The sequence below is a fragment of the Erythrolamprus reginae genome, chromosome 2 (genome assembly GCF_031021105.1).
Source record: "Erythrolamprus reginae isolate rEryReg1 chromosome 2, rEryReg1.hap1, whole genome shotgun sequence".
NCBI lineage: Eukaryota > Metazoa > Chordata > Lepidosauria > Squamata > Dipsadidae > Erythrolamprus > Erythrolamprus reginae.
In genome coordinates, this window is record NC_091951.1 from 93718548 (window position 1) to 93740667 (window position 22120).

At 40.1% G+C, this 22120-nt stretch overlaps 1 protein-coding gene across 3 annotated transcripts; it reads right to left on the minus strand.

Annotated features, from left to right (window-relative positions):
* Positions 1–21843, minus strand: LOC139158488 (high mobility group protein HMGI-C-like). 3 transcript variants are annotated; one of them, XM_070735801.1, is made up of 6 exons: positions 21730–21843; positions 17087–17223; positions 14377–14460; positions 11693–11740; positions 4461–4545; positions 1–1699 (listed from the first exon to the last, which is right to left on the minus strand). In XM_070735801.1, the coding sequence occupies exons 2-6, from the start codon at positions 17177–17179 to the stop codon at positions 1617–1619; spliced, it is 393 nt and encodes a 130-aa protein (XP_070591902.1). In that variant the 5' UTR covers positions 17180–17223; positions 21730–21843; the 3' UTR covers positions 1–1616. The 3 variants fall into 3 exon arrangements, with proteins under 3 accessions (XP_070591902.1, XP_070591903.1, XP_070591904.1); XM_070735802.1 differs by lacking the exon at positions 21730–21843 and adding an exon at positions 18009–18077; XM_070735803.1 differs by lacking the exon at positions 11693–11740.
* Positions 21844–22120: the final 277 nt, after the last annotated feature.

Below are 22120 nucleotides of genomic sequence, written 5' to 3' on the forward strand. Positions count from 1 at the left end.
TAGAATAGAATAGAATTCTTTATTGGCCAAGTGTGATTGGACACACAAGGAATTTGTTTTGGTGCATATGCTCTCAGTGTACATAAAAGAAAAAGATACATTTGTCAAGAATCATGTGGTACAACACTCAATGTCATAGGGTCAAATAAGCAACGAAGAAACAATCAATATTAATAAAAATCCTAGGATACAAGCAACAAGTTACAGTCATACAGTCCTAAGTGGAAGGAAATGGGTGATAGATAGGAATGATGAGAAAAAAATAGTAGAAATAGAAGTGCAGACTTAGTAAAAAGTTTGATAGGGTTGAGGGAATTATTTGTTTAGTAGAGTGATGGCGTTCGGGAAAGAACTGTTCTTGTGTCTAGTTGTGTCTTGGTGTACAGTGTAATAGTAACCTCTCCAGCCAAGAGGGGCTGGGTTTGTGGCTCCTGGTGTCTTCCTTCCTTCCTTCCTTCCTTCCTTCCTTCCTTCCTTCCTTCCTTCCTTCCTTCCTTCCTTCCTTCCTTCCTCTCTTTCCCTCCCTCTCTCTTTCCCTTTTCTTTCTTTCTCTCCACTTCTCTCTCTCTTTCCCCCCTCTCTCCCCATTTTTGCTCTCATTTGTTTCTCTCTCCTCCCTTGTTGCTCTCATTTCTCTCACTTTCATTTCTGTTTTTCTCTTTCTTCTCCCTCTCTTTTTCCCTCTCTCCCCTTCTCTCTCTCATTTGTTTCCCTCTTCTCTCTCTCTCTCTCTCCCTCTCTCTCTCAATCTTTCCCTCATTTCTCTCTCACTCTCTCCCTTTCATTTCTGGTTTTTTCTTCCCTCTCCCTCTTTTTCCTTCTCTCCCCTTCTCTCTCTCGTTTGTTTGTTCTTCCTCTCCCTTGTTCTTTCCCTCCATCAGTTCCTAATTTTTCTCTTTCTCTTTTCTCTCACAATCCCTCCTCCTCTCACTCCCCCCCCCTCTTTCCCTCCATCTCTGTCTCTCCGGGGACGAGCCAGCAGCCTATCCCACTTCTTCTTAGCATCAAAGGATGAAGAGCTGGTCCTTTCAGCTCCAAGGAGTTCAAGCTGCCGACTGGCATTGTTTTTTTTAAAAAGCGGGACTTTTTAAGAGCAACGCAGGACGTGGGACAAATGGCAAAAAAGCGTGACTGTCCCACTGAAAGTGGGACGCCTGGTCATTTTAATTAATAATCAAATTGAGTGTGTTGTGCTGTACCTGTTCTGTTTGTCAAGTGAACTTGGCATAAATGTAATTCAAGGCTGAAAAAATGTAGCACTCTTATTTTTTTAAAAAAGTATTGCCCTAAGTGAGGATTTTTTCAGTAACCTTGTTTATTTAGGAATGAGATGTTTCCCATTTCTTAAAATCAGGATCTTGGCATCCTAGAATAATTAATGTTCTCAATGGTACAAGACTCAAATCAATAAAGATTTTCAAAACACATAACATGGGTCGATTTCCCTCCAAATGCTAATTAAATCTAAACCCTCATTTTTTGAGTTAGGACTGCGGTTACAAATGGGAATGACTGAGCTTTGCAAGAGGGCAGTTATTGGTAAAGGTACAAAAGAGAAATGGAGAAGGGGGCTTTCCTTGGAACAAGAGTTTAATTCATTTTGCTCTAGTGACACATCAACAAGAAGATTGTTGTTCATTCAATGTTCTCTTGAATTCTGTGGCTCCCTTCTTCATGCGACAGCCTTTTGTAGATGTCCCTAAAGAGAATATGAGATGAAGAATAAATTGGAGCTCACTTTCTACTTTTACTGTTTGTCTATAAAGAACACTTGTATACGAAAGAGATTCTGATATCTATTCCAGAGTTCCCCAATCTGCTGTCATGGGATCCTAGCATTATGATTACTCTATGGGGGCAGGAAGTTGGTGCTCTCTTTCTGAACATAGGAAATTGTACAAATGTTTAGAGAAGTACAGGGATTTCCAAAACATCATTGTGAAAGTCAAAATGTTAGAGTAACTAGTCTTATGAAATTTATTTACTTATTAAATCTATATGTACCCCTCTCACCCAATGATGATTCTAGGTGAGAATATTCCCAAAGCTACTGTAAATGTCCCAATATAAATCCAGGATTATGGATTGTTTTAAAAAATAACAAGTCCCCTTGGTTGAAATATTTTCCTCAAACACTTATTGTGGGAGAAAAATCACACCTATCTTGGTCAAAAAACTCTTATTCTCCTTGGGGCTTGGCTCCCCATTTTATAGAATGCCATGCCTGTATATCAATGCCTCCTTTCTCTTTTCCTTCCTACAATTTATTTCAATTTATTAATTTTTCAATTAATTTTACTTTAGTAATGTTAATGTTTACTTTATTAATGTTACTTTATTAATGATTTCTGACAGTCTCAAAATGGGTGAACAGTGCAGTCAGGCGGTAGGAAAAGCAAGTGGAATGCTTGGCTGCATAGCTAGAGGTATAACAAGCAGGAAGAGAGAGATTGTGATCCCGCTGTATAGAGTGCTGGTGAGACCACATTTGGAATACTGCGTTCAGTTCTGGAGACCTTACCTACAAAAAGAAATTGATAAAATTGAACGGGTTCAAAGACGGGCTACAAAAATGGTGGAAGGTCTTAAGCATAAAACGTATCAGTAAAGACTTCATGAACTCAATCTGTAGTCTGGAGGACAGAAGGGAAAGGAGGGACATGATCGAAACATTTAAATATGTTAAAGGGTTAAATAAGGCTCAGGAAAGAAGTGTTTTTAATAGGAAAGTGGACACAATCTGAGGTTAGTTGGGGAAAAGATCAGAAGTAACGTGAGAAAATATTATTTTACTAAAAGAGTAGTAGATGCTTGGAACAAACTTCCAGCTGACGTGGTTGGTAAATCCACAGTAACTGAATTTAAGCATGCCTGGGATAAACATGCAGTATATCCATCCTAAGATAAAATACAGGAAATAGTATAAGGGCAGACTAGACGGACCATGAGGTCTTTTTCTGCCGTCAATCTTCTATGTTTCTATGTTTCTAATGGGGTTCATGGGTAACACATCATACAGAAATTTTCTAAGAGTTGTTAGTTATTTCACAGTTTCAGTTTAATAGGTAGCAGTTGATTTATAGCAATAGCACTTAGACTTATATACAGGGTTAGGGTCAACATATTGCCCCAGACAACCTGAGTCCTCATACATGTGCATGAACTATAAGCATGAAAGGAGATTTTCTAAACAAGAGGAAAGCACAACATGTTGTTACTAATGTTTTGAGTGACACATAAGGTGATTTGGCAGAGATCTGGGCAGGATGTGAGGCACAACAGCGAAGTCTGTGGCTGTGCTGATGTCACCATACTCTTTAGAAGTAATGACAACAGGAGTCAGAGAGGAAGTGGAGGTTAAACGCCTCCAAATTTATCAAGCAGCATCTGTACCAACCTATTGAAAAAAAAAACATACACACAAGGCCATGTTTGGCTGCTAGACAGTCATCAGCATATTCCATCTATAACATGACTAAGATAACAAAGAGGGTGAAGATAACGAGTACTTTCACCAGCTGCTCTGTAATCTAATTTCAGAATCAAATCCATTCAAAACAGGAGCTGATTCTTCTTCCTGCAATGTCTTCATTTATATTTTTAATTTTAGACATTTAGTAGATATTTTATTTGGGAAGTTAAGACGGTGTATATCTGGGTCACCCATTGTGGTCAACAATATCAATTCACAAGGGTTGGCTAGTTAAGGGATTGATTTGGTTACACAATCAGCTAAATATTTAGACTGGATTTGCCATTTTTTATCCACCTGCCAAGTCCTTCCCAAGGATTTGGGTTAGGTAGATGTTGTTTGATGGTGTTAAAGGTATCATCACAGGATGTAAGCTGTTTTAGGTATTGCTACCTTTTGCAATTGACTAATTGATTGACTTTCTTAATGCTAATCATGTTCAGGTAGGGCTCTAGCTGTTTTGGGATTGCATCAGATGCAATTATTACTATTTGCAGTACTATTAGTTAAAGCAGTATTTATTAAATTATTTTCATATAATAAATGTATGGGGATAGATGAGCATTCCAAAAAATTCTGCTCATAGTTTTTCTGTACATCCTGTGATATAAGCTGGTCTGAGAAAGAATGGATATACAGTAGTTAAAAGCATAGATTCTGGACTCCTCCCTCCAGAAAGACCCAACATTTTAATCACAACATGACATTCCTTATCATATTACTTTTCAGGTTTGGGAAACCTTAAGTAGGTGGTGAGTACCCTGGGAGTAGGTGGAAGTACCTAGTTATTGGTTTTAAATTTCATATATGTATATACATATGTATAACTATGGTTTTATAATTAGAGTATTGTGACTGTTAAATATTATTGTGTGATCATGATTTCATGGATTGCTACTGTGAACTGCTTAGAATCCTGGTGAGTGAAGCAACACAAAGCATCTGTAATAAACAGACAAAAGGTTGACTAAATGAATGAATTACACACCTTCTGTGGCAGGGCATGTGTTAAAATCTGGATTGCTTTCCCCTTGGACTTCAGTTTTGTGATATTCTTCCTCAGCAACAAAAAGCTGTAAGGGAATGATAAATATTTGTAAGTATAAAGCAACATGAACATCCTCTTTCAATGTGATACCATTGGATTGGCTTAAACCAGATAACCTATAGAAGTGATACTTTCCTTTTTCACTTTTCATATATATACAGACACAGTTTCATGTTTCTTTACTTTATTCTCACTTGGGGAATAAGGTAAGGTAACTTATTTATGCATTTTTGCCCTTTTGTTGCTAGCCATATTATTACTTAGTATTCCCTAAACCTTTTCATGATATAATAAGAAACTGATCCTATGATTCTTATATACACTGTTCAAAAAAATAAAGGAAACACTCAAATAACACTCCTAGATTTCAATGATTGAAATATTCTCATTGAATACTTTGTTCTGTATAAAGTTGAATGTGCTGACAAAAAATTGATTGTCAGTGTTGCTTCCTAAGTGGACAGTTTCATTTCACAGAAGTTTTATTTTCTTGGAGTTATATTCTGTTGTTTAAGTGCTCCCTTTGTTTTTTTGAGCAGTATACATCCTATGGTTTCATTGGATTTCACCTTTGTGCAGATCTGGTTTTAGAGCTCAGTGAAAACGTGTATTTTCCCCTCCATGGGCTAATAGTGAGGAGTTTCAAGAAAGCTAGAAACAAACAACAACAAAACCCCCACAAAACAAAGAAAGTCCATTTGCCTCTTGAAAAAGCACCTTTGGGGCTAGGAGTAAGCTCTGATTGTTGGTGAAAGACACCAACAATCTTTGATAGCAAATTTTCTCAGTTTCACCCAGCAGGATTAGTGCATGGGTGTCCAACATTTTTGCTTGCCTGGGCTACATTGAGTGAAGAGCAATTGTCTTGGGCCACATATAAAATAGATAATATGGTTATCTATAAATCACATTATGTCCGAGTCTGCGGAGAGGGGCGGCATACAAATCTGATTAAACTTAAACTTAAACATTAGAATGTTAAAAGTGTATGCTCTTGTGTGGATGCATTACTAGCTCTCCAGTGCTGCATGCAGCCCATGGGCCATGGTTTGGACCCATTAGAGCAAGAATATGAGAATTTGAGTCAACATCACACTGTTGACCAAAGACACACTGATTGTCTACCCCAGTGATGGCGAACCTATGGCACGGGTGCCAGAGGTGGCACGCGGAGCTATATCTGCTGGCACACAAACTGTTGCCCTAGCTCAACTCCAACATGCACATGTGTTCTGTCCAGCTGATTTTTGCCTCACACAGAGGCTATGGGAAGGTGTTTTTGGTTCCAGAGAGCCTCCAGGGAGATGGGGGAGGTGGTTTTAACCCTCCCCTGGCTCCAGGGAAGCCTTTGGAGCCTGGGGAGGGCAAAACATGAGCCTACTGGGCCCACCAGAAGTTGGGAAACAGGCCGTTTCCTGTCTTCAGAGGGCCTCCAGGGGGTGGGGGAAGCTGTTTTCGCCCTCCCCAGGCATTGAATTATGGAAGTGGGCACTCGCGCATGTGTGATACCCCTGTGCACACTCTTTTGGCACTCGAGGACAAAAAAGGTTCACCATCACTGGTGTACCCTGTACACAGAAGCTATAACATTTTATATGAAAAATTAATGCAAAAGAATCCTCTTGCATATTGGTATTTTGTTGTTTTAAAAAAATGCTATCTGTGTCTTCGATACTCACCCCAAAAATAACCTTTCTGTACAAGGGTCAGCAGTTTACAGAAGCACTTTGGCATGATAATTTAGCAATCTTTATTCCCACCCTGGAAGAGTTGGACAATCCTTGCTGTCTAGAACAGCGTTTCCCAACCGGTGTGCCGCGGCACACTAGTGTGCCGCGAGACACATCCAGGTGTGCCGCGACAGCTCCAGCTGGGCGGGGAGCTGCCGGTGCCTCCGACCTCCCGGCTCCTGCCCGATGCCGCGGTTTCTGGCGCTCTCCTGCTGCGCCCCAAAGAAGGAAGGCAGGAAGAAGGAGAGCTTCATTCTTCGTGCCTTTTTCCCGCCTTCAATGGCGTCGGCGGCAAGTGTCCTTTGGGGCCCGGCGGGAGGGCACTGGCAGCGGAAACAGGCTGCCGGCTGCAGCGGCCCCGGGCACCGTTCCCTGTAGGCTGCGCATGCCAACGCACCCCAAAATGCCCCCCGCGCACCCTTTTCCAGGGGCGCGCAGGGAGCCGTGGCCACCCGCCCGCCTGCCCGATTTCCCTCCGCGCGGCTGGGGACGCGGATCCATCGCCCTCGCTAGCCCGGTCTCCCTCCACCCGAGTGGGGAGGTGGATTCGCCGCCCCTGCCAGCCCGATTTCCCTCCAGTGGCTGGGGACACAGATCTACCGCCCTCGCCAGCCTGATCTCCCTCCGTGTGTGGGGGGGGGGAGCGACGAACCGACGACCGGGGGCTGTCCGTCCGTGTTGGGTGGTGCAGGGCAGGCACAGGCAGCCCCAGGGGAGAACAAGGGAGGGAGAGAAAGGAAAGAGAGAGAAAGGGAGGGAGAGAAAATTGAATGAAGGAGGGAGAAAAAGAAAGAGTAAGAAGTAGAAAGGATAGAGAAAAAGGAAGAGAAAGGGAGGGGGAGAAAGGAAAGAGGGAGGAAGGGGGGAGAGAAAGAAGATATGAAGGAGGGAGAAAAAGAAAGAGAGATAGAAAGGAATGAGAGAGAAAGGGAGGGAGAGAAAGGGAATGAAAGAGGGAGAAGGGGTGAGAGATAGAAAGGATAGACAGAAAGGAAGAGAAAGGAAAGAGAGAAAGGGAGGGAGAGGAAGGAAAGAGAGATGAGAGAGGAAGGAGGAGACAGAAAGAGAAGAAGGAAGGAAGAGAGAAAGAAAGAGGGATGGAGAGAGAAAGGAAGGAAGAGAGAGAAAGAGGGAGGGAGAGAGAAATAGAGCGAAAGGGAGGAAGAGATATTTTTTTTATCCAAACTTTTTTTAGCGCCCCCCTCCCCAATGTTCCCCAGGATTTTGAAAAGATGAAAAATGTGCCGCGGCTCCAAAAAGGTTGGGAAACACTGGTCTAGAGTTCCAGAACTTTTCGTGAACTACAATTTTCTAGCACAGATATAACTCTGCTATACCTGTGATAAGCTCTATAACTTCCATAGCTTTATATTTTATTTATTTATTGTTAGAGTTGAAAGGGACCATGAAGGCCATCAAGTTCAACCCCCTGCCCAAGCAGGAACCCTATAGCACACCAGTCAAGTGGCAGTTCAATCTTCTCTTAAAAATGTCCAGAGTGTTGGAGTTCACAACGTCCGCTGGTAGGTTGTTCCATTGGTTGATCACTCTGACCGTCAGGAAGTTCCTCCTTATCTCCATGTTGAATCTCTCCTTGGCCTTTGTTCCTCGTCCGGCCCTCTAGTGCCATGGAGAATAAAGTGGTCCCCTCCTCCCTTGTATACTTGTAGACTGCTATCATGTCCGCTCTGGCCCTCCTTTTCTCTAGGCTATCCATGCCCTGTTCCCTCAGTCTCTCTTCGTAAGTCTTGGTTTCCAGTCCCTTAATCATCTTGGTTGCTCTTTTTTGCACCTTCTCCAGACTTTCAATGTCTCTTTTGAAGTGTGGTGACCAGAACTGAATACAATACTCCAGGTGTGGTCGGAGCAGGGCTTAGTAGAGTGGTATTAAGACTTCCCTGGTCTTGGAGTGTATCCCCCTGTTGATGCAGCTTAGGATTGTGTTGGCTTTTTTATAGAACAGGTTCTCTGATGTTCGATGCCTTCTGGGTTCTAGGGGCTCCAAAATGTCTTCTTGAGCAATCATATGAAAACAAACCCTACCGATTTTCACATAGCCGCAGTGGGTAGAACCCTAAGATTCCTCTCTTCAGCTTACCTTCTTGCATCTCTCCCGTGAACTACCATGTGCTCTTTGAAAACCAACACGTTCTTTTATCTAATGGCAATGGTGTGGGAGGACACTTGAAAGGCTTTTGTGTATAATCCATTCAGATGTCTCTTTTGTCCTCCATGGCTTGGAGCCAACATAGCTAATTGGGGACATGGCAGGAGAGCCGCACATAGCAACTTTGAAGGTGACACTGATTATTGATGCCCCTTTGACAGCTTAAGAGCTGCAACTTGCATTTGGCGTTTTGGAATTAACGGATGTGCTTTGAGCATGGAGGAGACACATCTGCAAGCCCATCTCTCTTTATGCGCTGCAGCTTGGGCCATTGCTTAATTGATGCTGGGTCACTGGAAAGCAAGCTGGACTCTTAACTATGGCAGGCCATTCCTTCTGCTTCAGATCCCACATGCTCTCCTGCCCTGCACCAGATGTACTCAGCAGAGCTTTTGTGGTGTGAGTCACGACTGAGACTTCTTGTTCTCCTCTGTGCTTTTGGCAGTTTAACCACAGGCCAGCCTGTAGCAGCAGGTGTCATACAGTTGGCCACTGCAACAGTTTTGAACATAGTACTTGAGATTCTTAGTAAAAAAAATATATGCATGCACTCCTGTTTTTATTATGCAGCTTGTGGGGGGAGGGCGGGGAATCAGGAGGAGGTTAAACAACATTTAAACAACATTTTGCTGAGACCACTTTGAAAATCCGGGATAGAAAAACTTTGGAAAGAAATATTTTAAATAGAGAAACATTTAGTCTTTTGACATTGTGTTTCTGCTTTGATAAGCGATCTCTTTCTGCAAGCTATTGCAATCAACCAATCTATAAACAGTTCCCTTGAAAGGAATATAAAAAGGCACGAGTATAAAAAGATAACACAACCTTCACTCTGGAACCATCACTTGTCTCTGTATGCAAATATAGACTGACTTTCACAAAGGGAAAAGATTAAAAGCTATTAGAGATGAAAGACTGATATTAATTGATAAAAGACCTGCTTGACACAGAATTCTTGACATGTTTACATGGGAATAAGTTGCACTGTGTTGAGTGGGGCTTATTTCTTACTGTGAATTGCAATGTGACTGTATCCTGCTTTATCTAGAGTTATTCCTTCACTGCTTTTGATTTTATAAGTTAAAAGTGGAGCTTTTCAAAACAAAAATTGGAGAGGATTTAAGAAAATACTCGTATTCTTTTTTTGCATTTGCAGTAGATATTTCCAGTTTCTGCCACAATCAAACCCATTGTCAGCTTGCTCACTTACGCTGCTGTCACACTGAAGACCGACACCTAGCTGTCAGTTATAATAGCTGAGATGGATGCCCAATGTTTTTGTGGTTGTAGGCTGAAAAATCACAACCCGACTTCCATAGTAGGCCGGGCAGTGACACAAAATCTCTCTGGGTGAGCAGGACTGGGGTTGGGGTTTTTTTTGAGGAAGAGCTAATTTGGGAATAATTAGTTTTCCCACCAAAATGTCTATGCTCAGTCATTTAGGTCACGGTTGTCCCAAAGGTGTTTTTCAAAAGACTGTCCAAACTGAAGAAGCTTCTTGGATGAGAAGTGAAATATTTTCAAAGAAAATCAAATAAAGTCCAGATTACTTTTGAAAAAGCACCTTTGGGTTTTCCCCCAGAAGTTCAATAATCATCTTTAGCATTTATAAGTCATTAAAATCAAAGAAGGGAATGGAAAGGAAAGGAAAAAATGAAGGAAGAAAGGAAAAGGAAAGGAAAGAAGGGAAGATGGAGGAAGGAACAATTGAATCACTGAAAAATCTAATATACAATTGGAAGGTTCTGAGATGCAAAATATGGAGCAGTAAAGTTGGAAGCTAAAAATTATTATTATTATTATTATTATTATTATTATTATTATTATTATTATCATCTTCCCATAAGTCACAGGTTACCTATGCTTTCTCTAGACAGATGAAAACATACTTTTTCACAGCTGGTATTTGTGCATCATCAAGAAACTGGCTTGTCTTAAGAAAGTAGAGCATTTTTCTAGTTGAGGGCTGCACCTCCCAGAATTATGATTGCTATGAACGTTGGGAAAAATGAAGTAAACGTACCCAGAAGGTGCTAAATTTGAAAAAAAACCTGTCCTAGTAGAAAATCAGGCTATAAATCTAGTGAATACATTAATAACACAAATATATTGGAAATGTTCTGAAAAACCACAATAATAGTGTGTTTGTTCATTTGCCTTACAACTTGCTTGCTCCCCAGATAGATTTTCTTTCAAACTTTACTGCAGAAATAAAATGAGGGAGACTAGTACAATCAAGTTTATGATTTCTTTAGATTCTGAAGCCCTAGAATGTAACTTAGCCCTCCAAGCATTGGTGCAAACCCCAAGGACTGCCAAACGTTGTTACAGAAAATATAATTTTGATTGTGAGAGAAGAAAAAAAACCCAAATAACTAAAGAATAATCATATTAATTAGTTTTAATTGAAGCCACAATTCTATTTTGTTTTTATTGGAGTGTCAAATTCAAGGCTGGATATGGCTCACAGGATGCTTAGATCTGCCTGCAGGGCTGGCCTGAAAACAGCAAAGGATCAGCCCACAGTGCCTCTGCCAGTGAAAATGGAGCTGGAGGGGAGCACGGGTGCTTCCCCCGAGCTCTATTTTTGCTGGTAGAGGGCTTCAGGAGGCCATCATGGCCAAAAATAGGGTACGGAGGTCCCACATTTGACACCCCCCCCCTGGCAGAGGGCTATCAAGACAAACTAAAAATGAAAGGAGAAATGTTTCCCCCTTTGCATTTGAGCATGCAAAAAGGGACTGGAAAGGAGAAAGGGAAAGAAGGAAGATACAGAAAAAGATGGGGAGGAAAAATAAGAAAAGGGGAAGGAAGAAGAAAGGAGAATGAAGAGGGAAGGAAAAATAAGAGAAATGAGGGAGGGAGGGAGGGAGGAAGGGGAGGAAGGAAGGAAAGGAAGGAAGGAAGGAAGGGGAGGAAGGAAGGAAGGAAGGAAATGGATTGTAATGAGAGAGAGGGAGGGACTCAGAGAAATGCTGCCTTATCACTTGGTGCCCCCAATACAAGTCTCGTCATGCCCACAATGGCCATGCCTACCCCCACCCCTCCAAGGTCAAACACAACCCTGATGCAGCCCTCAATGAAATTGAGTTTGGCACCCATTTTTTTGTTTTTTAACTTGACACTCTTGACTTTCTAAAGTTCAACCTTTATTCCACTACTGAGAGACAAGAGAAAAGCCCTCAATCCTGGCAAAATATTACACATATTGGAAGATGAGCTACTACTTAAGAAGAAAAAGACAGCATGCTGCAGTTTTGATTCTGTACACTCACCCATTTTCGTGGCCTTCCCCTGGGCTTTTTTGCAGGAGAGAGATGCCCCTGTAATATAAAACAACAGCAGCAGCAACAACAACAAAAACAACAAAAAACAGCATGTCCCTTAGGCAATATGTACTCCTCACTATCAATATATTATACTCTAATTATCATCATCTTATGATTCAGGAAAGGAAAAGGAATTTTGAAAAGGCAGTCGAAGAAAAACTTGCATCTAGTGGCCAAAATCAACCCATTAGGGCTAAACGAAAAAATGGAAGATAACTACCCAAAATGAATTGATAAGCAGTACTGAACTCATTTTTTGCACCTGTCTTTACACAAAAGGAAAACAACCTATCAAAAACAACACCACAAAAAACAGATAGGGAACACAGGAAGAATATGGTAAGCAGTGGTGGGCTGCATCTATATGGAGGAAAATATACAGTGGAGTACCCAAAGGCTCTGTTTTAGGCCCAGTACTCTTCAATATCTTCATCAATGACTTGGACAAGAGGATAGATGGTGAACTCATCAAATTTGCAGATTACACCAAACTGAAGGATCTTGACAGTAATTTAGTCAAGAAAAACAAAATGCGCAGGTACAGTATATGTGGTACCTTGCTCAATCGTAATAATTGTGAAAGGGATCTTGGAGTCCTAGTGAACAATCATTTCAGTGTGAACCAGCAGTGTGCAGCAGCTGCCAAAAAAGCCAACACAGTTCTAGGCTGCATAAACAGAGGGACAGAATCGAGATCACGTTAATACCACTTTATAAGGCCTTGGTAACGCTGCACTTGGAACACTGCATTCAGGTTTGGTCACCACAATGTAAAAAGGATGTTGAGACTCCAGAAAGAGTGCAGAGAAAAGCAACAAAGATGATTAGGGAACTGGAGGCTAAAACATATGAAGAACGGTTGCAGGAATTGGGTTATGTCTATTTTATGAAAAGGACCAGGGGAGACGTGATAGCAGTGTTCCAATATCTAGGCTCTGCCACAAAGAAGAGGGAGTCAGGCTATTCTCCAAAGCACCTGAGGGTAGAACAAGAAGCAATGGGCGGAAACCATTGTAAGTAACTTAGAACTAAGGAGAAATTTCCTGACAGAACAATTAATTAGTGGTAAAGCTTGCCATCAGAAGTTGTGAATGGTCCAACACAGGATGATTTTAAGAAGATGTTGGATAACCATTTGTCTCCAGTAGTGTAGGGTTTTCTGCCTAAGCAGGGGGTTGGGCTAGAAGACCTCCAATGTCTCTTCCAACTCAATTATTCTATTCTATTCTGTTCTATTCTATTCCACTCTATTCTATTCTAGTAAAGGTAAACATTTTATCTGATTCATTGTCCTCTGAAAGCAATAGTATTTTCAGAAAGGATTCTTCAACATATTTTAATGCCCATCGGGATTCCTAATTTATTTGGTTTGATGGTGGTATTCTAGGTACTACTGGATCTGGATGGTCCCCAATTGCCTGTTTGTTGAAAACCTCTGTGAAGACCTGGCTTCTTCACCCAGGCCTTTGGTGAGATAGATTCCATCTGGTTTCCTGGTCTTGCCATTTTTCATTTTCCTCTTAATTGGTTTTAGTAAATTTCTTTGTTTTGATCGTTGTGAGCCACCCAGACTTGTTGGAAGTCAGACGGCATATTTTAATCAATTATTAATATTAATAATTATTAATGGATGTGTTAGTGGAGTAACTCTTTCAAAGTCTCACAATATTTGAAAGGAATCCTAACATAAAGGAGTTGTAGCAGTGGCAACTCCATGTGATGAAAGAGATATAGGAGATTAAAAAATAAGTAGAAGATGTCAAAACTGATAGTGGGAATCAGAGTACAAAACAATCACAACTGAAAAATGATATTCTCAATGGCAAAGGAGAATATGTGACATTAGACAGAAATGGTGAAGGAATAATTAGAATAAATGAGCAAAGTGGAGAATGATAGATAGATGTTCGGTGAGATATATTTAAAGCAGTAGTGCTGTCATATGAGAGCCAGTTTGGTGTAGTAGTTAAGACATTGGGCAAGAAAGTGGGCGATCATGAGATCTAGTCCTTCCTTAGGTGAAAAGTCAGCTGATTCCATGGGCCAGTCTCTCTTTTTGTCAGTGCTAAACAGAAAGCAAAGCATAAACCATTTCTGAAAAACCTAGTCAAGAAATCACAGAGCAGAGCTGGGTTACTCCCGGTTCGCACCAGTTCTATAGAACTGGTAGAAAACCGCTGGTGATGTCACAGTGATTTTATAGACTTGGTTCTGTTGGCGCCGGTCTGTGGCAGCCACCATATTTTTTAATTTTTTTTTAAAAAAATGCTGATTTTTTTTCTTCTGCACATACACAGAAGCCAAGTTTCCAGCACTGCACATGCATTGCCATCTTGTTTTCAGCTTCAGGAGTTGTGGCTATGCAGCGTGGGAGGAAGCGAACTGGTGGCAAGATAAGTTAGAATCTACCCCTGCCACAGAGACTAGTCCAGGTAATTGCCAGGAATCAAAAACTCATTCAAAGGCACAGAAAATCTGGCATGTAATAAAGGGAAACATTTAAATTACAGTATATGATTGATATAAGAAGTGCTTGTATATCTGATTTCAGTTCTTTGTTTCCAGGTCCAAAAACCTATCAGAAAGTACAAAAGATTTGGAGTAGAACAGGCCAATCTGATTGTTCTTACCATCTGTCCACAACTAGCACTCCTCTTCTTGCTTCCCTTTGGCCGCCCACGTGGTTTCTTTGGGGGCAGAGGTCCAGCTGGATCCTTTTTGGATGGAAAAGTGGGGAGAGTTATTATGAATGGGAAGGACAGCTATTTCTATGTTTTATTTCTCTCTCTATGTAACTGCAGAGAATGCACAATAAAACTTATTGTTACACCAGATGAAACGAATACAACCTTCAGAACATACACCCAGAATCTTCTGGTAGCAGATACTGAGCAGGTTTCCTGAAGGCATCAAGTTTAAAAACTCTGCAATAAATTATTAGACAGCCGTAGCTTATTGTTGAGCAGTAATCTCAATAATTCTCATGATGAAAAAAAAAATGACATCCACCATGGATATCAGCTCTCAGGTAAGGCCAAATTGCAAATCAATTGGAATCAAAAGAGTATATGACGAGAAGATTATTTATTTAACCAGGGATCTTCTATAACACCAATATTAGCAGAAGAGAAGAAAATAATCAATAGTTAAATGTGGAATCGAAAGCCATGCAAAAATTATTGAGGCTTTTTGTTGGCTCATCTTAATTACTTTTCCAATGGATACACATCAGTAAAAGGAACACTTGTTATTGACATCCATTGGATACAGCTGAGATATTCTATCCAGACATCTGCAGTGTTGCTGGTCTGTTGTTGTTTGGAGAGCAACCCAGAAAAAAAAATCATCTGCAATTTTACTGCAGAGCAATCATTTTTTTCTTCCTCACAATATACATGCTTTGGCCATGCTTAGCCTACTAGAAAACAAAAAAACAGCCTACACCAACTGTGTAGCAGGCCAAGAACTGTTGTGACTTTTTAAACAGATGTAAGGCATATCATCTAATGTTATAGAGCAGCTAGATTGTCCAGGAAAACAAATGAGTTGTTTATTGGTAAGTGGACTTTTTTTTTTTGTTGGTTAGTCATCTGGTTTGCTGGAATCTTTATGTCTTTCTAGAAATATACCCAAATTAGACCTTCTGGAATAAATACTCCTGTAAAGAAAGCATGTTGTGAATCTTTAATTCAACCAAAATGACATCCTGAACACATAACATCAAGGTACAGAGAGATTTAACTTTTGCAAAAACGTAACAATAATCTTTAGTAGAAGAAAAATAGAAGTACTGCAGGTTTTTATTGGTTTAAGAGGTTTGCGTTTAAAAAGTCTGTGTTCACACAATGTATCTTCCAATAAACTCATTTTAACCTAACATATTGGAACAACCTTCCATTTAGTTTATTGTTCAATATTCTGAGGCAATATTCAGTAATTTGTACTTAAATTAACCACAGACACAAATGTCCTGTGAACATAAATGTAGTAGGTATCACCAAAAGTACATTTGATCAAAACAATATAGACAACAATGGAAACCAAACATATTAAAAGAGAATATCAGTACAGAATGTATTTATGTTATGTTTGAATAAATAATCAAATCATTCTGAAGAATGTTATGCATGATAATCTTAATATTTGTAGATGTATTTACAGAATTAATAGACTAAGTAATATACCATACAAGTACCACTGTGCTCATCTTCCTCCTTATACATTGCATGTGAATGGAATCTCATTCTTTTCCTAATTATGCCACTATTACTACCACCATCACTAATATTACTAACATGAATAATAGAAATAATGGCTAAGAGCAGGAAAATTGAAGAAAGAGAAGAAGGGCTAATTCTGGCTGTGCAAAACCAGGCCTTAAGAACAAATGCAATGTCGTTTGGAGGGCCCCAGGGGAAGAGCCTTCTCTGTGGCGGCCCCGGCCCTCAGGAATCAATTCCCCCCGGAGATTAGAACGACCCCCACCCTCCTTGTCTTTCACAAGTTACTCAAGACCCACTTATATTGCCAAGCATGGGGGAACTAGGACATCTGCCTCAGGCTTTCTTATATTTTATGTTTGGTATGTATGTGTTGTATGGTTTTTAATTGTTGGGGTTTTTAATGTAATTTTATTATTAGATTTGTTTCATTATTATACTGTTTTTTATTGCTTTTGTGAGCTGCCCCGAGTCTTCGGAGAGGGGCAGCATACAAATCTAAGTAATAAATAAATAAATAAATAATAATAATTTATTACATTTATATACCAGCCAGCTCTCAGCGACTCCGACCAATAGAAATTGTAATTCAAGAATGGAGCACATCACTTTACATCCTCTAAAGTAACTACAGTTTAGCCCAAACTCATTCTCTATTGCTAAGAGGGCAGAACAATGGCCTTAAATTAGAGAAAGGAAGGCAGCTTCTGACTGGAGGTTAGAATAAACTTCTTAACAGGAAGCACAGTTTGATATTGGAATCATTTAGCAGCAAAGATAATAAGCTTCTCTTAGTTGGATGAATTCATGTAGTGGCTGGACAATTATGTGTTGGAGATGCTCTTTTGTAGATTCCAGCTCTGAGCATCGGTTCAGCTTGATCACATAAATTGCCCTATACATTATTATGACACACGTACACTAATAAATAGAAAAAGATATCTAGCTTTGAAGAAAGCCAAGCTGGCTGGAATTGCTGTTCAACAATTACAACCTGATATCAGCTGATATCATTTTCATTATGGTCAGAGGCTATACTGTTAATAAATCTTAACTTAACCCAAAGGCAAAGTACATATTTAACAGAATTTTCTAAGCTTACTAAAGCACAATTTTTTACCTGTGGCTGCTTCCTTGGCCGCCCCCTTTTTCTTTTAGGCTGCTCAGTCAGGATTGTGGTGGCTGGAGCTGTTGGCTTCCCAAGGTGGCTCATGGTGACAACTCACAGACTTGAAAGAGCCGTTTCTTCTCGGGTTCCTATAGAAAGGAAGGCGAAGGATCTAAATTTTGCCCTTTCTTTGTCACAGCTGCTTTGAATGTGTTTTATTGCAGAGCTGAAAGGCTAAAAGAAAAACTTTCTGACTACATGGTTAAAGGACTACTTAATATTCTTGAATGTCAATTTGGTAATTTTCAGCATCCCACCAGAATAACTCTTTTTTGTTAAAAAAAAAAAAGAGAGAGGGAGGCATACAAATCTAATAAATAATAATAAAAATAATAATAATTAAAAAGTAGCTATTTTCCTCCTTTCTTTGGCTGTTCTGTTCGACCCATCAACCTTAGACTCAATCTGCAACACACCATGATTTCCACCATCCCTAACCCGCATTAGGAAGTCTCGGCATTGGATCAGCTTGAAAATCCTGTGTGAGATCTTGCACTAAAAAATAGGAAGTGGGTGGGCATGTACTCAGGGTGGTTGGAGTGGGTGGGGGAGATGCACTTAACCAGAGGAAACCAAGTCAATGGGCTTTTTTAAAATCAAAGTCCTTTGCAGGTAGTTGCACTCCAAGATAGTTGTCAAGCATCCAAGAGAAGCATGCTTCCTTTCCTCCTTTGTAACATTTAGAAACCAAAACTCACAAAGAACGCTGCTCATTAGTAACATTCTTTCCCTCCACCTCTCACTGCACTAAGAATATATTAAGAATCCTGGCAATTTTAAGGCAAAGGGGGATTGCCCATTGTTCAAAGTACAATCTCCCCTGTGCACATTTTCAACACTGCCTCAATAAGTGATAAGGGAAGAGCAAATTTACCTGTCAAGAACCCGGGTAGTTCTGCTTACTCTACCTCTGCACCCTCAGCCCTCTAAAGAGAGGGAAGGAGCAATTCTATGACTCACTCTCTTCCTGCCCTGAGGAGAGGCGGAAAGTGCTTGAAAGTTACATGTGTTCATTTCAGGAGCTCGATTCTTTGTTATGCCTACCGAAATATTGCTCTCAGCTAGTGATATGGAAACAGATTGAATGCCTTATCTTGACTTATCTTGGCTTGTGGCAGCAAAATGAAATTTGTAAAAGTTCACTTTTTAACTCAATTGAGGTCTAGTGGTAAAGCTACAGAAAGGGTGGAACAAACACAGAAACCATCCACTGATCCAGAAATAGCCAAATCAAATAAAGATAAAGGTTGGGTTTTTTTGAAGGGAGCGTGTATGTGTGTGGGTGGATGCGTGTGTACAGGGAGAATAAGCTCAATGGAAAGTGTTGTTTCACACAATTGTCTTGCTTCCAACCAGGGAAAGGGTGATCCTTGTGTCAGCGAACCAGCTAGCATCTGGGAAAATAAATTCAATTGCACTGCTGTGTAAACACAGAAAGTTCCATTTATTATCAGAGCCATGTCTGGATTCTGCCGTGATAATATCAGCACTGAATTTCACTTCCGTGATTTAGGTTAAAGTTCATTCCCATCCCCCAAGTGCATCACATGTACCAATCCGGGGAAAGGAATGCTAGCTTCCCTTGTACAGTGGATCTATAGCTCTGCACAAAGAATGTGCTGTAGTTCCAACGTCTCTCTCTCTCTCACTCCTCCCATTCCCTATTACTGTTATTTTGTCAGGAGGCCTGACAGCTTGGTTCTCAAAAGTGTCCTCCTCATTTGAAGAAACGAAACAGAAACATCAGCTAAGTCTAAGGAAAGGTATAGTGATTCTAGGTCTTCACCCACAAAACCTTTAGGTGGCAAGCATGAATGAAATTGTCCAAAGTCAGCTTTGCTCAGGATTTAATTCAAAGTGAGTTCTGCCAGGCAGAAGTTTGACTAATTGTTTGGCTTTCACAATGAACAACTGAAAACACAAGCGATATTATAGGTCTTGTCTCAGGGTTATGCTTCCTAAAAAAATTAGAAAGCAAGTTTCATTGGTTCCTTTAACCTGGGCTCATCAGAATTGTGAGAACTTAATTGGTAGTCTTCGACAGGCAAGTTCTATTTTAGCAATAAAATAAGGTAGGATACCCCTGGAAAGAAACACCTATTCATTCAGCCTGCATACAGTATCTCTCTGCTTGTTTTCTTCTACATTATTCTCCCTTAGAGGAACTCACATAGGAGGCCTACAGGATCTATTGGACTTATTGAATATTGTTGACTGAGAGGATCAAGTGTACACAAACAGCCAAGATAGCATCTTCCTTGATTAGTCCATTAGCCTCCCCTCCCAAAAACAGTCTTTAAATTATTCATTCATTTGATAATCTGGGACCTGCAACATATGTCATACAGCTCATTGCCTCAACTCAGACAATATTGGATTCAGCATTAGCAATAGCAATAGCTCTTATATACCACTTTACAGTGCTTTGCAGCCCTCTCTAAGCAATTTCCAGACTCAGCATACTTCCCACAACAATATGGGTCCTCATTTTACCAACCTTGGAAGGATGGAGGCTGAGTAAACCTTGAGCCTGGTGAGATTTGAACTGCCAATTGCAGTCAGCTGGCAGTCAGCAGAAGTAACCTGCAGTACTGCACCCTAACCACTGCATCACTGTGGCTCATTAGGCTGGAAACTAGGAGGCCATGAATGTTATATTATTTTTTATTCAAACTTTTTTAAAAAAAAGAATAACTCTGAAGGTTTTCTTTAATGTATTATTGACCATTTACTTACTGTATTTAGAGAATCGGGTACTTTTTATGAGTCTGTTTCATCAGTCAGAAGTTTTAAAAAATGTCTGCTATTTGAAAAGGAGACCCTTCAGAGGACCACTCAAATACTAATCATTTTATGATTAGATTATTGCAATATACTATAGTTGAAGATTACCCAGAAGTTAGAGCTGGTTCAAAATGCAATAGCAAATCAAGATGTTGGCCATTACTTAAAAAAGCTCTTCCTGGCTTAAGGGCTGTTTATTTGAGGAACTGGCTGTCTCCAGTTCTTTCTGATCATCAGGTGTGTTTAGGCATGTACTCCAGGTTTCTCAAATGTTGTTATCTTGTGGGACTGAGCAATCTTGACTCCTTTGTCATAGCCCCTGCCTTACACATGGCTCCCACTCTCCAAGGATTCCAGAAGTATCTTAACATCTGACATTGTTCCTGGACCTGGTGTTAAGGTATTGGTGGAACCCATGTCATTTCTCTAAATGTTGAGGATTGCTGTTTAGTCTGGGCAACCATGGTGTTTTTGTTGTGCTTTTAAATTTAATGTATGTATAATATATGGATTTATTTATTTATTTATTTATTTATTTATTTATTTATTTATTTATTTATTTATTTATTTATTTATTTATTCGATTTTTATGCCGCCCTTCTCCTTAGACTCAGGGTGGCTTACAACATGTTAGCAATAGCACTTTTTAAAACAGAGCTAGGCTATTGCCCCCACAATCCGGGTCCTCATTTTACCCACTTTGGAAGGATGGAAGGCTGAGTCAACCTTGAGCCGGCTCAATTTATAAGCTGCTCAGAATCTTTTTGGAGTAGAGTGAGCTTAACAAATTATTTTTATTGTTGTTGTTATTATTATTATTATTATTATTATTATTATTATTATTATTTTATTAGATTTGTATGCCATCCCTCTCCGAAGTCTCGGGGTGGCTCACAACAACAATAAACAATGCAGTACAAATCCAAAAATTAAAACTATAGCTAAAAACCCACTATCATTTAAAAAACAGTCAATACTACCCAATCATAACCACACATAAATCTTACTAGCCAAAAGGGGATACATCAATTACCCCATGCCTGGCAACATAGATAGGTCTTCAAAGTCTTGCAGATTTTGTAGGTAAGCCTCAACTTACAACAAGTCATTTAGTGACCCAGGTTTGAAGTTCCAATGGGAGGGCCCCTTGGATGTCATATGATCTCATTTTGGGTGCTTGGCAACCATCCTGGATTTATGGCACTTTGCAGCATCCCATGGTCACATGACCATGATCTACAACTTTTTTAAAACCGGAAACTTGGAATTTACTTCTAGATAAATTCATTTCTGCCTCAAGACTCTCTGAACAATGCACTTGAGGAAGGATAATGATAAGGAATATTTTTTGATTATCTTATTTTCTTCAATTTGATGACTGTTGATAAAGAGTTAAGCCCTGATAGTATAGCATATGCAATACAATCTAAGCAAAGAAATAAATGCACCCTTTGGAAAAATTAGTCCAAGGGTCAGAACAGAAAAGCAAAATCCACCATAAGCTCATGTCTCTTAAAATCTAGGGAGCTTCCTGACATGTCTCTTCCCAAAAGCAGAAATATTTTCTGCTTGGAACCAAGTCCTTAGGGAAGAGCAAAAGTCCTGCTTAAATGTCAGCTGCTTATAAACACCTTTAATATTAGGAGAAAGTAAGCAAGCGTCCGTGGTGGCGAGAAAGCCATTCAAACCGATGCCAACAGGAAACTATTTATCTTCTGAGAAACATAAGGTTAAGGCTCTTCTAAGCTCAATGTGGTCTCTATTTTATTTCTGAATGAGAATAATAATAATAATATATATAAAAAACCCACCTTAAAAACACCCTGTGGCCTTGTGTGTCAGGACTTCCATGCCCCACAGCTTGTCCTGGAAACAATGACAACTTCCTGATTTCACTCAGAGCAAATGATCTATGGCCTCGCACTGCATTTTGCAGAGGGGACTGTTTTTAAGTCACTGCTCTCTGAACCTGTGCTGATAAGGAACACAAGCAGAGTTTCCCCAGAACGGCAGGTGCAGAGAGGAGATTAACACATGTAAATGCATTTATCTGTAGAGGCTGACTGAAAGGGAAGGCGTGGAGGCAGAGACAATTTTAATTACTGACACATTTAACGTAAGAGGGAGAGAAACTTCGTAGGGTCAATTGTCTCCCCAGGATAGCGTTCCTGACCTGCCATCCTCCACTGTGTTGAGGCTGGA

Bases quoted from the DNA above. Each gene is read 5' to 3' on its own strand.
- LOC139158488 (XM_070735801.1), bottom strand. From the start codon at position 17,179: ATGAGCCACCTTGGGAAGCCAACAGCTCCAGCCACCACAATCCTGACT. The intron at 14,461-17,086 runs GTAAAAAATTGT...CCATCCAAAAAG, and splicing joins GGCCAAGGAAGCAGCCACAG to GATCCAGCTGGACCTCTGCC. The intron at 4,546-11,692 runs GTGAGTGTACAG...ATTCCCTTACAG, and splicing joins GGGGAAGGCCACGAAAATGG to CTTTTTGTTGCTGAGGAAGA.